At 40.5% G+C, this 15,720-nt stretch overlaps 1 protein-coding gene across 4 annotated transcripts in view; it reads right to left on the bottom strand.

Moving 5' to 3' along the window:
- Window positions 1-15,720, bottom strand: part of il6st (interleukin 6 cytokine family signal transduce) — a 46,295-nt gene that overhangs the window by 4,173 nt on the left and 26,402 nt on the right. For all 4 annotated transcript variants that reach the window (XM_049604014.1, XM_049604016.1, XM_049604013.1 and 1 more), the window contains 5 exons: window positions 14,540-14,641; window positions 9,465-9,611; window positions 9,192-9,332; window positions 6,467-6,563; window positions 5,986-6,067 (listed from right to left, as the gene is read on the bottom strand). In XM_049604014.1, the coding sequence (XP_049459971.1) occupies window positions 5,986-6,067; window positions 6,467-6,563; window positions 9,192-9,332; window positions 9,465-9,611; window positions 14,540-14,641 (569 nt within the window). The remainder of the gene's footprint in view (window positions 1-5,985; window positions 6,068-6,466; window positions 6,564-9,191; window positions 9,333-9,464; window positions 9,612-14,539; window positions 14,642-15,720) is intronic.

The following is a 15,720-nucleotide window of genomic DNA, read 5'->3' as shown; positions in this document are numbered from 1 at the left end:
TGCTCCATAAGTGAAAAACTGATGTTTAAAATTGCCATTTTTACATTGACTCCAATTGTTCACATTAGAGCAAAATTCAAAATGCTGTCAAAAATTCAGTTTTTGAGATAAAACTCTGAAATTTGCCACACATCATCTACCATGACTACCATTTTGTCGTTTTTTTCATGAACATTCAAGATTTATTTAGCAAGAATTTGCATGTATATGCTTACAGTACCGTTTACAGTCAAACATTTTAATGCACTGTAGGCTCAATTTTTGATAAATCAAAAATCGGAGAAACATAGTTTTTGTAGGACAGTCTGAAGATGCTCTGTAGCAAGTTTGGTGTCAACTGAGCAAACATTGTGGGAGGAGATAGGTTTAGGAAGTTTTACAGTTTTTGGAAAAAAAAAAACAGAGTGATGAACTTCCTAATTTTTAATAGGTTTAAATGCACAAAAGTTTCTTCAGTATTGGGGCTACAGTTTGATAAAGTAGTTAAGTTGTAGCACGTATGGTTGATTTGTTATGAATTTTCAAAGTTTCGAACTTTAGACGCTTGCTGTAGCGCCACCATCAAGACTATTGGCTTGAGTTTACAGCTGAGGATATCTGGCATGAGACTGGACCTTTGTGAAAAGTTTGGTGAGTTTTCACCCATGGGAAGTATGATTTCCTCGGAAGAAGAAGAAGAATAACTAGGATTACAATAGTGTCCTGACAGCTTAGCTGCCCGGACCCGAAAAACCTTCAGGTATTCTTGAAATACCATGCTCACAAGAAAGGGATCGACAAAGTCACAACGACCTTGATGTTTGACCACCAAAAACTAATCACTTTATTACTCAGTCCAAGTGGGTTTGCAAAATCTGATTAAATGTCCTCAAGGTATTCTTAATATATTGCGTTCATGACAATAAGACAGATGTACAACCTGCAAACAAAATGCCTTCGGGTATGGCTATTGTCAGTGCAGAGGCATAAAAATATATCCACTGTGTGCTAAAAGTTTCAACTCTGTCCAGTAGTTGTGAACAAGAAACTGGAACTAAGTGTACAGGGTTATTAAACAAATCCTCTGAAGGTGCCCTGAACACGGAACTGACAGGTAAATTCACAAAGACCGGATGGCAGCCGCATACGGAACCATCAATAGCACATCATTGGCAACCCCTATCTGCCATGTCTCTGGGTGAGACTTAAGTATTGCTCTAATAATATTACAGCGCAAACACACCCTTAAAGTTTGCAGCTGAGTGCAATTTGCTCTTTTTTGCATCTGATTGCAATTATCCATGTGGCCAAGAATAAATGTGTCTTTGTGCCAAGAACACAGCAGACAGAGATGAAAGAGAGAGAGAAAACTAAAATTCTCAGACAGCAAGCCACAGGTCCTAACCCTTCATCCAAACTAAAGGGAAGGAATTTAAAAGGTGACAGGATTTAATATTCCAGTCTCTCTGTTTTCAAATGCACAACTTCAGACTGTAAAACATGACTGCATGATCACTGGCGAGTCGGTCCTTATAAATGCACTTCAGTTATGAAAGAAAAAAAAATGCACGTGGCTATCAGTGCTGATCTTGGTGAACTGGACCTAGAGGCCAATTTAGTACAAAATGTTTGCATACTACCTCATTTAAATACGTGCAAATAGCACAGGAGCACTGAGCCAAATTAAGCTTGGCAGCACTTTTGGAATGCATGCGCGCACCACATGGTAAAGCGCCTTTCTAGTCATCTGACCACTCAAAGCTCTTTTTACACACACATTCATACACTGGTGGCTGAGGCTACCATACAAGGTGCCACCGGCTACTTAGTTTTTTATAACACTCACACACCGATGGAAGCATCATCGGGAGCATTTTGGGGTTCAGGGTTCAAGGATACTTTGACATGCAGACTGGAGGAGCCGGGGATCGAACCGCCGATCTTCCGATTGGTGGACGACCCGCTCTACCTCTGAGCCACAGCCCCCCCGTGATATGACAAGGACCACCCACTCACAGCCCGCAGATATCTTTCCCTTCATTTTTAAATATCAGTCTGTGGTAACTATGGAGAAAAATTTGATCATTTTAGTGCAGAGCTACCAGAGGTTTACATCCGCCCCACTGACAGGCCTACACACAAACAGCGCTCGGTTCTGCACTCAGGATTTCCAGTAAATAGGCTATGACACTGTGCTTGTTATGGTTGCTAAGCAAACTCAGATGCAACTTGCCACCGTTCTCTTGAAAGCTGGTACAGAAAAGTCACAACAGTAGCACCTAGCACCTGACCTCACTTGTTTCAGGCAGTTAAAGACACAGCATGTGTACGGCCCCTTGGGGGTGCATTTCCTCTTTCACATGTGCTTTGACTATTGGTTTCGTTTTGTCTTACTGGTGCAGGTTTTAACTGCTGCAACTGATGTACTTAGTGGTTGAGAGTGACATGGCTATGGTCAGTCCCAGTGTCACTGGGTCAGCTGCAGTAATGAAAAGCAGGCTAGAATTGTAAAACAACATTTAGCTTGAGTAATTTGCTTTGTGCAAGCAAACCTTCTTCCAGATATAGTATGTTGATATTCCATATATGAAATACCAGGGTTTCCCACAAATTTATTTATTTGTGGCACCCTGCCATGATTAAAACATCTGCTGCTGCCACATTATGATGGGTACCAAAACCCGGTATTAAATGAGCCCTGGGGCTAAATGATCAAAGATTGTAGTGTTGGTAAGCTTCAACATTATTAGTTCTTTATCAGTACTTTTTAGCATTTTGGATTAATTCATTATCATCCTGCAGCCTCTCACCTGCGCTTTGTGCTGAGGCTGACCTCCTCCACATGCGCACACACAACCACACGCACACACCCATATGACATGGAGTAAAGTCGGTGAACAGAGGAGACATGGTGGTGGAAACGAAGTGAAGATAACACAATAATTACTTGAGTTGACAGCAACTACACTCGTTATTGTAACTGCAATTAAACCTCAGCAATTAAGGAGCCAACACTTAAATAATACATGTGTTCAGCAAGCATAAACATGTAAACATGTAGAAAAGGTTATTCAGTATGCTCTGTCCACAGTCTCTCATCCACCATTATGTCTTACATAAGGACAGCGTGCTAGTTTGGCTAATAGTGAATCCTTAGCTATATTCGCTATAATGACAGCTGTCTGTATGTAGTTTAACTGTTTAGCTTAGTCTGACACTAATCTTAAATCTAGACAAACCCTTTTAAACTAAGCTGCTGGCTGACACAAACAAACCCTCCTCCCTCTACCAGCGCTGATGTTTTTGATGTTTTTCTGTGTTGCTGATGTTGATTACCTGCATGCAGTGAATCACATCTGCAAAGAGAGAGAGCACGACAGAGGACAGGAGGAATGACTTATAGTGACTGATAAATACTAAACTGCACCAAGCACTGTGATGTCAGGATTATTATTTATATAGTAACACTGCTGTTGTAAAAATTACTGTTGCTGCTCTAGAAGCAACATTTAGTTATGTAAAACAATCCTGTTGTGAATTTGTTATTTTTTAAATATACCAAAACGCCTGGTCGTAACTCCTAAGACGTCTTTGTTAAGACCAGTCTTAAGGAGTGGACTTACGCCAGTTGCACCAACAGGGCTTACGCCTGGTCTTAGCTGTGCACATCCATGTGAATGCCCCCGGAATGCCACACGCGGCCTGCCTAGAGGAGCGCGGTGACGTCAAATGACGTGCTGCTGATTCACCCTGCGTGCTTGACAGGTGACAGCCCCTCTCACCTGTGTTGACAGTTTATTTACAGTTTAAGATTTGAAGAAAACATGGAGGATAAACGAAAAAGAAAGGGTAACTTTACCGACATTGAAATTTAGAAAATTAATCAAGCTGTATACCCAGCACAGCCAAGCAGTCAAACGTCACCACAAATAAGGAAAAAACAATTGGTTTGGGCAGAGATAACGGGGCACATCACTGTGTGTTCAGGTGTTAGGAAGAAGTGGAAAGATCTCCTCAGCAAGGCAAAAAAAGAAGTCTCCTCTTTAAAAAAAAAAAAAAAAAAAAAATCACCCAACTGGCGGGCATCCTCCCCCGAAAACCTCAATTTACAGTAATATCATTGTTGACGTATATGGAGAGGATTCCCCTGCCCCGCAATCAGCAACTGTAAGGCTGGTGGTAGTGCTGCGTTGTGGCCCGACACAAACTGTGAATCCGGTGACAGCTCTTCAGTAAGTTCAAACAGATTTCTCCTACCGAATCGAATCCTCTCAATCAGCTCCTCGTCATTATATACGTCCAATGGATTGCTTCTGTCCCTAATTACTCTCTCCTGTCTGAATGCCCGCTCATTGTACAAATGGTGGATGAGACGTGCCATTATCAATCTGCGCTCTCTGCGCTCTAGAGCGCATGGACGCAGCTTGATAATGACCTTACACCTGCTCTTGACTAGGCGTAAGATTTACGCCCGGTCTTAGTGAGAAGAAGGCTTAAGTCTAGATGGTGCAACTGGCTTAACCATTAGGTCGGACTTATAACACCAAGTTACAACCGACTTAGCTTAAAACTAGGCGTAAGCCCTGTTGGTGCAACCCGGCCCCTGAACACTGCGCTCTGAGAATGCAGGGTTACTCGTGGTTCCTAAAGTCTCCCAAAGAAGATCAGAAGCCAGAGCCTTCAGCTATCAGGCTCCTCTTCTGTGAAACCATCTTCGTGTTTTGGACCGGGAGACAGACACTGTCTCCACATTTAAGACTAGACTTAAGACTTTCCTTTCTGATAAAGCCTATGGTTAGGGCTGGCTCAGGCTTGTCTTGGACCAGCAAATCAATGAAGACAGACAACAAACACTCTCAAAAAAGAAGAAAAAAGTTGGGGTTTTTTCACACACTGAGGAAGACACTTGTCGAAACCGGTCTGTATGTTTGATCGCCTATACCAGTGAGGTAGTAAAAGTTTGTAATGAAGGACACCGAGTGTTGCTGGCTTTTTCTTGTTTATATTGTCTTGGACCAGCCCCTAGTTAGGCTGACATAGGCCTAGTCTGCTGGGGGACTTCCTATAATACACCGAGCTGCTTCTCTGCTTCTCTCCTTCTCTCTCTCTCTCTGCTCAGTTTCTGAAAAGTTGGTTATTCTTCATTTGCTAACATTCCTGTCCTATTACTTCATATCCCTAACCCTTACTGCATGTCACTAGCTTCTTCTCCGGAGCCTTTGTGTTCCACTGTCTCACAGGTTACCTTATATCGCAGCTACGCCTGGATCCTGTGTCGTGGTTGTGCTGCTGCCATGGTCCTGCCTGATGCCTCCTGCTGCTGCTGTTATTATTAAATCGTACTTCTACAGTTATTATACACATATGATCATTATTGTCACATACATATACTATCATATATTAATATATACTTACAACAAATGTTACCAAAATTACTGTTGTTATTATTTTTATTATTATTATGACTAAAATTAATATTATTTTAAGCTACTGTCATTACTGCCTGCCCTGCATCTCTCTCTGTCTCTGTCTCTCTCGGTCTGCCTCTGTCTCAATTTCTCTGTCTGTCTGTCTTTATGTCTCATTTTGTCACATGGATTACTGTAAATTTACAATGTTGATCTGTTCTGTACGACATCTATTGCAAATCTGTCCGTTCTGGAAGAGGGATCCCTCCTCAGTTGCTCTTCATGAGGTTCCTACCATTTTTTCCCCTGTTAAAGGGTTTTTTTGGGGGAGTTTTTCCTTCTCCGCTGTGAGAGTCCAAAGGACAGAGGGATGTCCTCATGAAGAGTTCTTTCTGCGCTGCATGCACAGACCAACAAAAACCTCAGAATTTAGAGAAAGGACACAGACTGATACACAAGGACGCACAGGCAACAAAAAATTGGGAAGTTAGCCAACCCCTCACCCCAAAGCCCCTTCATTAGCTACCGACACACATAGATTTTAATTCTGTACGAAACACTGAATACCGCACGTTGTCTGTTCAAAAGAAGTGCTCACTTTCAAAGGATAATCAGGAGACCAGTTTCCAATGGTGCTCTCCCCAGGATCTGGAATCCGAGGCCAAAAATTCTCCTTGATCCTGTAAGAGAGGAAACACTGAGGGTTATAGATCAGCTAAGAAACTTTGGATCAAAAAATAATAATACCACTATAATAACCTTTAAAACATTTATTTTCACTGTGGATCTGAGTAATGGGGTTGGCAGTTTTTCCTGGTTTAACTATTTCCTACTTTCTAACATCACACTGTAGATAGTGGTGAGTAGTTAACAACTGTGGACAGTCCTGTGGCTATGTTCTAAATGAACTAGTTAATATGACCACGTTTAAGGGCTCAAGTGTTTATAGCTGTTATGAATGGCCACAGACAAGTGTGTTGAAATGCCTGCCATCACAGAGCGGGACAAGGCGCAGCGAAGTGGACAAATGGGGACCCTGTTCTGAGAGCAACATTTTAATGTGTTTCAGTGTAACTTACACATCTTTTTTGTAGACACAGAGCAGCATGGTCGTGACAACAATGAACATGAAGCCAAGGCTGACTCCCACCACAATGCTCTCCATCTCTCCTGGCGCTGAGGGAAACACAGAGGACTTTTACTCAACAAGACAATTCAACAAGCCAAGCCAGGTACTGAGTGAAAATGCATGTCAGTATACTTCTATCAAAGCAAATCAACTTTTAATAAATTTCCATAATGCATGTAAATACATTGAGCCAATCAACATGTGTAAGGTCACCACCATCATCGTGTCATTTCTCCTTGGCTTCTAGAAACACCATGAAACCAGCCAGTGACTGAATGTTTTATCGGTGCTTCATTTCTTAAAGGAACAGTAGGCACCTATATATACAGTAGAGGCCAAAAGTTTGGACACACCTTCTCATTCAATGCGTTTTCTTTATTTTCATGACTATTTACATTGTAGATTCTCACTGAAGGCATCAAAACTATGAATGAACACATGTGGAGTTATGTACTTAACAAAAAAAGGTGAAATAACTGAAAACATGTTTTATATTCTAGTTTCTTCAAAATAGCCACCCTTTGCTCTGATTGCTGCTTTGCACACTCTTGGCATTCTCTCCATGAGCTTCAAGAGGTAGTCACCTGAAATGGTTTCCACTTCACAGGTGTGCCTTATCAGGGTTAATTAGTGGAATTTCTTGCTTTATCAATGGGGTTGGGACCATCAGTTGTGTTGTGCAGAAGTCAGGTTAATACACAGCCGACAGCCCTATTAGACAACTGTTAAAATTCATATTATGGCAAGAACCAATCAGCTAACTAAAGAAAAACCAGTGGCCATCATTACTTTAAGAAATGAAGGTCAGTCAGTCCGGAAAATTGCAAAAACTTTAAATGTGTTCCCAAGTGGAGTCGCAAAAACCATCAAGCGCTACAACGAAACTGGCACACATGAGGACCGACCCAGGAAAGGAAGACCAAGAGTCACCTCTGCTTCTGAGGATAAGTGTTCATTCATAGTTTTGATGCCTTCAGTGAGAATCTACAATGTAAATAGTCATGAAAATAAAGAAAACACATTGAATGAGAAGGTGTGTCCAAACTTTTGGCCTGTACTGTATATCAAAGATCAGGTTGTCTGAGAAAAATGTTAAACTTGATCATGTTTTAGAGGTATGGCAAAAATGGTCTTGAATTAGTCATTAAACATACAAGAGGGAAATTTACTGGGCCTGTCATGGATGATCAGGGATGCAATATTGTGTGTCATTGCAACTTTTCACATTAGTGGGTTATTTATAGAAACAGATCGTAAATGAGCCCAGTCATAGTTCATGCGTGGCTAAGATCTGGTGTCACATCATGTGCATGTTTGCAAAGGAATAAATCACAAAATGTTAGAGTGTTCTCTGCAACTGAACTAAACATGACAGGCAGTGCAGAGGGAGCATTATTTAAATTTGTGAAAACTACACTATCATTTACACAACAGTTAGCGTCAACCAAGCATTTTGATTAGACAGGATGCATTCTATGAGTGCTGATATACAGTATAACAGCACTGGGACTTTTAGCTCTGCGTGTATCACTCTGCTTTACAGGTGTTCTGAGCCGGTTATTATGTTAATCATTAATTAGCCAACATTAAGGGTCATCGTAACAAACTTTTCACTGCAAAGTGAAAATATTACCACAGATAACATTGGAATTACATTAAAGTGGTCAAAAAAGGACAAAGGGACAGATAGAAGCCTGGATACCTAAATGCAAATCTCCAGGTGTGTTCATATGACATCAGAGGATGACGCAACGTACTGATTAAGCTGTTAATTCATCAGCATTACACGTATTCCACCAAAGCGACTATCAACAGACTGATTTCACTGGTCACAAAATAAATGGAAACACACAGATGGCAGCTGCTCTGTGGTAAAGTGTAGACCTAGCTTACGCAAAGTAGCAAGCTAGTGTGCAGGAATGTTTACGCATTGCTTGGCAACAGGAGAGTCCTGGTCCAGTTGCTGAACTATTTCTGTGGGAGCCAAATAAGTCATTACTAAGATAACACAGTACAGTACAGTACTAATATACAGTACAACAGCACTCTCTCTCATGTGATATTGCTTAAATCAGTGATTCCCAACTGGTGGGTCACGGTCCAAAAGTGGGTTGCTGACACATTCTGAATGGACAGCAAGTGACTGGCAAACATACTTTATTTTTAAGTACAGTAAATTTTTGGCATATAGTTTTATTTTAAAGTGCTGTTTCCCCATTTCTGATCAATCGTTAGCACAATTGGCTTGTTCACTATATTGAATGAACTCCGTTCAAACTTAAAAACTTTATGAAAAATAAAAAATAAAAAAAGAACTAAACATTGAATATTCTTACTGAACAGCCAAAGATGTGATTCGACTGACATAATTCTGAGTCGGGTACAGCCCTACATCATAGCTATGCAAGTGCCAACAATTTCAACCCATCTGCAAACAATTCGTTTTCTTATAGTATTACAAACGTTTAATAATAATTTTATGATGCTTCTTCTCAAAACATGATTAATTTTGCCAACTAGGTCATGTCGTAGGTATCAATAGGTAGTATCACTTGGCTATGGCTTTGTGTGTGTTTGTTTCTCAATCTAATATCTCTATTGAAAAACAGAAATTGACGTTGGGACATTTTTGAAACAGATGGAACAGTTCACCATGCAGAAAAGATTCCACTCACCATATTTCAGAGTGGTGAATGAGTGATTAGTGCCATTGGCTGAGCCTTGGATGGTTGAAGCCCTGAGCCAAGCGTCATACTTTGTGTTGCCTGACAGTGACCTCACAGTGTATGAGGTGGTGTTAGCTGGCACTGTTATCTCTGCAAATGAGCAAAACAGAAATCAGATGCTGAAGAATACTGTCAGGAAAACCATTAACCATCAAAATTAAACAGAGAACTGTAAATGTGAAAACCTCAACTTATTCAGGATACTGTGAGAGAGGTACATACGATGCATTTCACTTCCAGTTGTAAGGAATATGGTGTAGTTTGTGATGAAGCCTTGTTGTTCACGTCGGGGAATGTGCTTCCATACCAGCTCTGCCTCGTTCCGTCCTGGTTTACCGTTCACTTGAATAGCTGGGGCTGCCCGCGGAGCTGCAATCACAACAGTAACATCATGTCTGTAGGTTATCTGAATTCAAATATAGACTGGCTTTCTACAAATGATTGGTGGTAACATCTCTTTAGGAACTGAGTGTAATTAACAACTTGAAAATTTTAAGTACTTTGTCAAATAATGATTGTCAATGAAAACTCAATCTCCCATCCAATCAGCTGTTGGCCTGAAGACAATAAGACTCCGGGGCAACAGCCAATATTTTGGGGGTTCTGGTATGGTCAGTGGATATCCGGGTAACGAATAACAGGTACGAGGACCAAGAGTTCCTCTGATTAGCAAGATCAGACGCCTGAATGGAGTTGGAGTTGAGAGCTGTCTCATCTCATCTCTGCATATGAATGCTAATCATCATCAGATGATGATGGCCAATGAGTACTGAGATTGCATTATGGTTAATGTGTTCTGCCTCTTTTGCTCTAAACACAGAATGCTTATCTGCCTGCTCAAACATGAATGGTCAATCCTATTTGGACTACAAATGGAAACCAGAACGTGTCCGATACCAAAATGTTGTTCCGTTGCCTACAGATTGTGCATACATATGCAGATATCTGTTCATAGAGATTAATCAAAACTTTGTTGTTCGTTATTGTTGTCAGGCCTCTTATTCTGAGCTAGTGACTACCAGCTGATATGACCAATGCTGATGACAAATTTAAATACTATAAAATGAATCTTGGTTGTTGTTGACCTTGCTGATGTTTGTATGTTTCTGCTCAATCAGTGTATAGAGTAAAATCACCCCTCACCAGTCTGTTAGCAACTACAATGCCTATAAAAAGTATTCACCCCCCCTGGAAGTTTCACCCTTTTGTTGCTTTTATACATGAAATCACTGTCAATAGAACTTGGCTTTTTAAACAAGAATTTGCAAAAAAACAAACAAACAAACAAAAAAACAACTCTTTAATATCAAAGTGGAAACAGATTTTTACAAAATAATGTCAATGTCTTGCTGGAAAATACACTGAACAAAAATATAAACGCAACCCATCCCCAGAGCATGATGCTGCCACCAACATGCTTCATGGTGGAGATGGTGTGTTTGTGGTGATGTGCAGTGTTTGGTGTTCACCAAACATAGCGTCTAGTCTGATGGCCAAAAAGCTCAAATTTTGTCTCATCAGCCCAAATAACCTTCTTCCAATTGACCTTGGAGTCTCCCACATGCCTTTGGGCGAATTCCAGGCGAGATTTTATGTGAGCTTTTTTCAATAGTGGCTTTCTCTTTGCCACTCTCCCATACAGCTTCAACTGGTGAAGAGCCCGGGCAACAGTTGTGTATGTACAGTCTCTCCCATCTGAGCCAGTGAAGCTTTGAACTCCTTCAGAGTAGTCGTGGGTGTCTCGGTGGCCTCCCTCATCAGTCTTCTTCTTGCCCGGTCACTCAGTTTGTAAGGACGGCCAGCTCTAGGCAGATTTAAACAAGTGCCATACTCCTTCAATTTCTTAATGATGGATTTAACTGAACTCTGTGGGATGTCCAGTGAGTTGGAAATCTTTTTGTAGTCATCTCCTGACTTTTCAGTGATCTTTTCTCTGAGTTGCTTGGAGTGTTCTTTTGTCTTCATGTTGCAATTGTAGCAGGAATACTGATGAACCAGAGACTGGACCTCCCAGACACAGGTGTTTTATACTACAATCACTTGACACACATTAACTGCACTCAGGCGATCTCCATTTCACTAATTGTGACACTGCTGGCATCAACTAGCTGGACCTCTGTTGAATTAGGTCAGTCACTTTAAAGGGGGTGAATATTTATGCAAACACTTATTTTACAGTATATATTTTTAATCAATTGACATTAATTTAAGAAAATCTGTTTTCACATGACATGAAGGAAGCTTATTTTGCCAATTCTTGTCAAAAAAGCCAGATTATATTGACCATGATTTCATGTGTAAAAGCAACAAAAGGAGAAAACATCCAAGGGGGTCAATACTTTTTATAGGCATTGTAGGTAGCCCTGCTTTGGATTCATCCATCAACTAAAAATACTTAACATCTGTTGCCACCTGTTGAGTCAGCAGTGTACCACTTTTTCAGTAGTGTATCATAATATATAATACATGTAATTAATTAATGCATTTAAAAACAGAGTAATTAATTATATATGCAACTAAATCTTGCTACTGCAGTTTTGCAATTACAATAATAACCATTAAATAAGGGTGAAAAGGCAGGGTAGTCCCATCACCCCTTCATGAGGTTTAAATAGGTTGCTAGGTGTTAAGGTTAGTCTTTCAAGTAGAGCACTGTCGGAGGATGAGCTGGGAATGTGTAGAAAATGAGAAACTTAAATGGAGACAAGTGTGAGGCATTAAAGCAGGGAGATTAGATTCATGCTAGGAGCAACTTCTGATGTGCTTCCATCTCCCCCAAATGGTAGTAAATAGGCAAGGAGCCACCAAGGTCTTGGTCTTCAGCTATAGCTTCATCTCGCTACATTCTGTCCAAGTGCAGCAGCCACTGAGAGTGAGCACTGAGAAGCAAACAAACTGGAGGCAAAAAGCAAACAAGATGGGATTTTGTTTGTATGTGAGGATGAACAGGCCAGAAAGCGAGCAATTTTGAACAGGTATCAGGTAGGGCAGTTAAAGCTAGGGAGAGGGCCTGAAAAATGAGAAAACAGTTTATAGTCCCACAGGAGATAGTGTTGTGGTCAGAACACAGCTCGCTGTGCATTTTGTGGAGCCGAACATGCCATGGACGTTTGCAGTGGAAATGGCCTCTGAGTGTAAAAAGCGTAGAAATAGAGTTTCCGGCCGAGGAAGAGGCGTGTGGTTCTGCCTAGATCCACTCAGTGCAGGTCAGCTGCAAGGGTTTGTTGGCAAGGCAGTTTTGTCCCTGCTGACTGAGCTGGGTAGAAGAGGGCTAAGCTAAAGGCAGGCTGTGAAAAACACAATTAAAGTTTAACCGACAAGAAAGGCTCTTCCTCACAAAACCGAATATCATGGTTGGCCAACAGAGTCCATATGACTACTCACTGTGGCACACTGGAAAAATGTTTTTAACTCAGAAAAGTATAAATATTAGCCAGGACAACAAAGAAACATCTAACAACAATGATTAGTATTTAATTGATTACAATTAATTGTTAAAAAAAGAAAAATAAATATTCAGTCAGCTCCACTCTTCTATGGCTCTTTATGTATGCATTTACTGCATCATAATTAAATGAAAAACATGCTCAATTACGATTATTTTGATTTTTTTTTCTTTAATAACTGAATGAATGTACTGCATCGAAAACACAGCTTCATGTGAAAAAAGAAAAAGCTCCCCTGCATCTCCTCATATAAACTACAGACAGTGCTTTACATTCGTTAATATTAGCAGGTCTATGCTGCTTTCTGCTGGACCAGACGGAAATGCACTCCACCTCTTCATTTTGTCTTCAATGTTGTGCTTTGCATGGAAAGTTCATGTCACAATAAAAAAAACAATTCATTCAGTCATAACAGACAAAAGAAAAAAAAATATTGTCATTAATGTGTGTTTTTCATTAAAATATGACAGAGTGGATGCAAACATAAGAGGAAAATAAAACAACATGTATTGTATTTCAATTTATTACTTTCGTTGATTTCTTTTTATTTAGGAATTTTAAATCTTCCAGACTCCAGTTACCAAATTCAAAAACTGAAAATGTGCTGCTTTTTTGACTCATATTTTTGTAAATGAAATATCTTTCAGTTTGTGACGTTTTGAGAGGAACTGATCAGTTTTTACTAAAACATTATGTTTCTATGCATCAGAAACATATTGAGTTTGCTGCAGCCAGAGGATGCTGTTGCACAGTTTATAGTGCAGTGTCCCCTGTTGGCAAGAACAGTTTCAACAGACTTAGTAATAGAAGGTGAAGACAAAAATGGGGAAGACAGAGCTGCTGATTATGCTGCAGAGTCTCTCAGATTCCAATGCCCGAACCCATCGGACATGGGGCAGCTGTGGCTCAGGACATAGAGCGACATGTCCACTAATAGGAAGAATAGCATTTTGATCCCCGGCTCTTCCAACTGCATGTCAAACTGAACCCCAAATTGCTCCCTATGCCTATGCCATCAGTGTGTAAGTGTCTTTTTTTTGATGAAATATTGTGACAGAAACTAAAGAAAAAAAAAAAAAAAAAGTGGCACACGTACATATAAGGCAAATGGGACAGACACACATAAAGCTGTTATGATGATGGATGTGGTGATATGATAAGAGTCCAGAACTAGAGATCAGATTGTTTCAGGTTGGGTATGTGTGGGTAGGTGTGGGTGAATGTCTAAAAAAACCTTGTACTGTAGCCTTGACCACCAGTGTCTGAATGGGTGAATGTGACTCTGTAGTGTAAAAGTATTTTGAATTGAGTTTTACAAGTGCAAGTCCATTTATCCAACGGCCAATATTCTGGGGGTTCTGGTGTAGTTAGCAGATATCCAGGCCAAGACTTCCTCTTAAATGTGCCGCTCATTGTTACAGTCTTTCAGTAAATCTCTATAAGAGGATATCTGCATATTATGCATTCTAAATTAGAAAATAAGCCAAATTGTTGTCAGACTGTAGCTGATGGGTTCCAAGATGCATTTTGACCAACCTATTTTGCTCTCCACACGCACTGATTACCCGCACGCCTGCTCTTAAGTGACTGATTAATACTACTCGGACTACAAACGGACTACAAATGGAAACCAGAACGCTTCCAATCCCAAAAAAATCTTTACAGATTTTGCAAACATATGCAGATATCTATTTGTAGAGACTACTCAGATACTGTCAAAGAACAAATGTTTATGTCTGCAAATAGAATTTGTATAACCCAGTTCTGACCTGCTTTTAGGTTTTCACAACACTTTAAAAAATACAATGATTTACTACTCACAATAAGTCACTGATAAGAGTGTTATCTTACCTCCTTGCTCCAAAAAGGTTTCTAGGCTTGCTGGCTTCCCAGTGCATCCAGAGTATATTGGATACACAGACACATTGTAGCAAACAAACTTCTCCAGGTTGCCTAGATTTGACATTGAGATCAAGAGTTAAATGCTTATTTAGAGTAAAGCTTGTAGACTTAAAAAACGTGTATTCAGAGAATCAGAATCAGTTTATCAGTAAAGTAAAAGAAATCTAGCCTTTGAGTATAACACACCCTGCAGGCCTGAAAGGTGGCTGTTGGAAGTTTGTAATATGTTTGTAATACATTTTATGGAGAACAACTGCTGTTTTCACGGTGGACAAAAAGAAGAGGTAATGCAGTGCAGACTTTTCTCATCAAATTGCTTTGAATGCAAACTTAAGGATCACACGGCAGTGTTTCCCCTACCATCATATTAGGGGGGCACCCGCTGCCATGACAAAATAAAAGCCACCACGCCGCAGAATGCTGATTTTTATTTTTTTTTTTAAACTTTATTTCGAAAAACGAACACCGGAGTCATCACCTGCCTGTCCGGCTGTACTGCGGCACGCTCAAGAGTGGAGGGGAGGCAAAGAGACAACAGTACGAAGTAGAGGAAGAAAAGGGTGAGAGAAAGGTAGCCTACCTAAGCAAGGTTAAGTTTGATGCACTTTTTGTTCAAGTCTGTCAAAACGACCCTAATGTTAACGTTAACATTTCCGCTGTTTCTTCCTCTCACTTTCATCACGCTGTCATCATCTGAGCAAACGGCATTGAACTTTTCCGTGGTCTCATAGCTCCTTAGCTTTGTTTACACTCGGTGAAACTTAACTTTTCATCACTTTGTGTAATATGGACGGAAAATGGCTTAAAGGAGTCTGGCAGGCCCTTCAGGATCATTGCAGTTAACAAGCCATCACTTAAAGTTTCTCCTGCATTCCTCAGTGCTGTGTAGAGCTTAGATTGGGCCCAAAAAATCCAGCCCGACTCCACCCAAGCCCGTGCATATTCTGTCCGAGCCCAGTCCGTCCCTTTAACTGTAATTATGAGCCCAAGCCTGGTTTAAACCCGACATTTTTTTAAGGATACGAATGTGGACACTGAAGGCTGACTCTCGTCTTTCTTTGCATCTTTGCATGGCAAGCCTTCCTCATGTGCCTCTTAAGTGGCAATGTTTACCACGCCCCCCCTCCAGA

The sequence above is a fragment of the Epinephelus fuscoguttatus genome, linkage group LG18 (assembly GCF_011397635.1).
Source record: "Epinephelus fuscoguttatus linkage group LG18, E.fuscoguttatus.final_Chr_v1".
NCBI classification, from domain to species: domain Eukaryota; kingdom Metazoa; phylum Chordata; class Actinopteri; order Perciformes; family Serranidae; genus Epinephelus; species Epinephelus fuscoguttatus.
The sequence above is the reverse complement of the archived record's forward strand: the minus strand, read 5'-3'. Positions and strand labels throughout refer to the sequence as shown.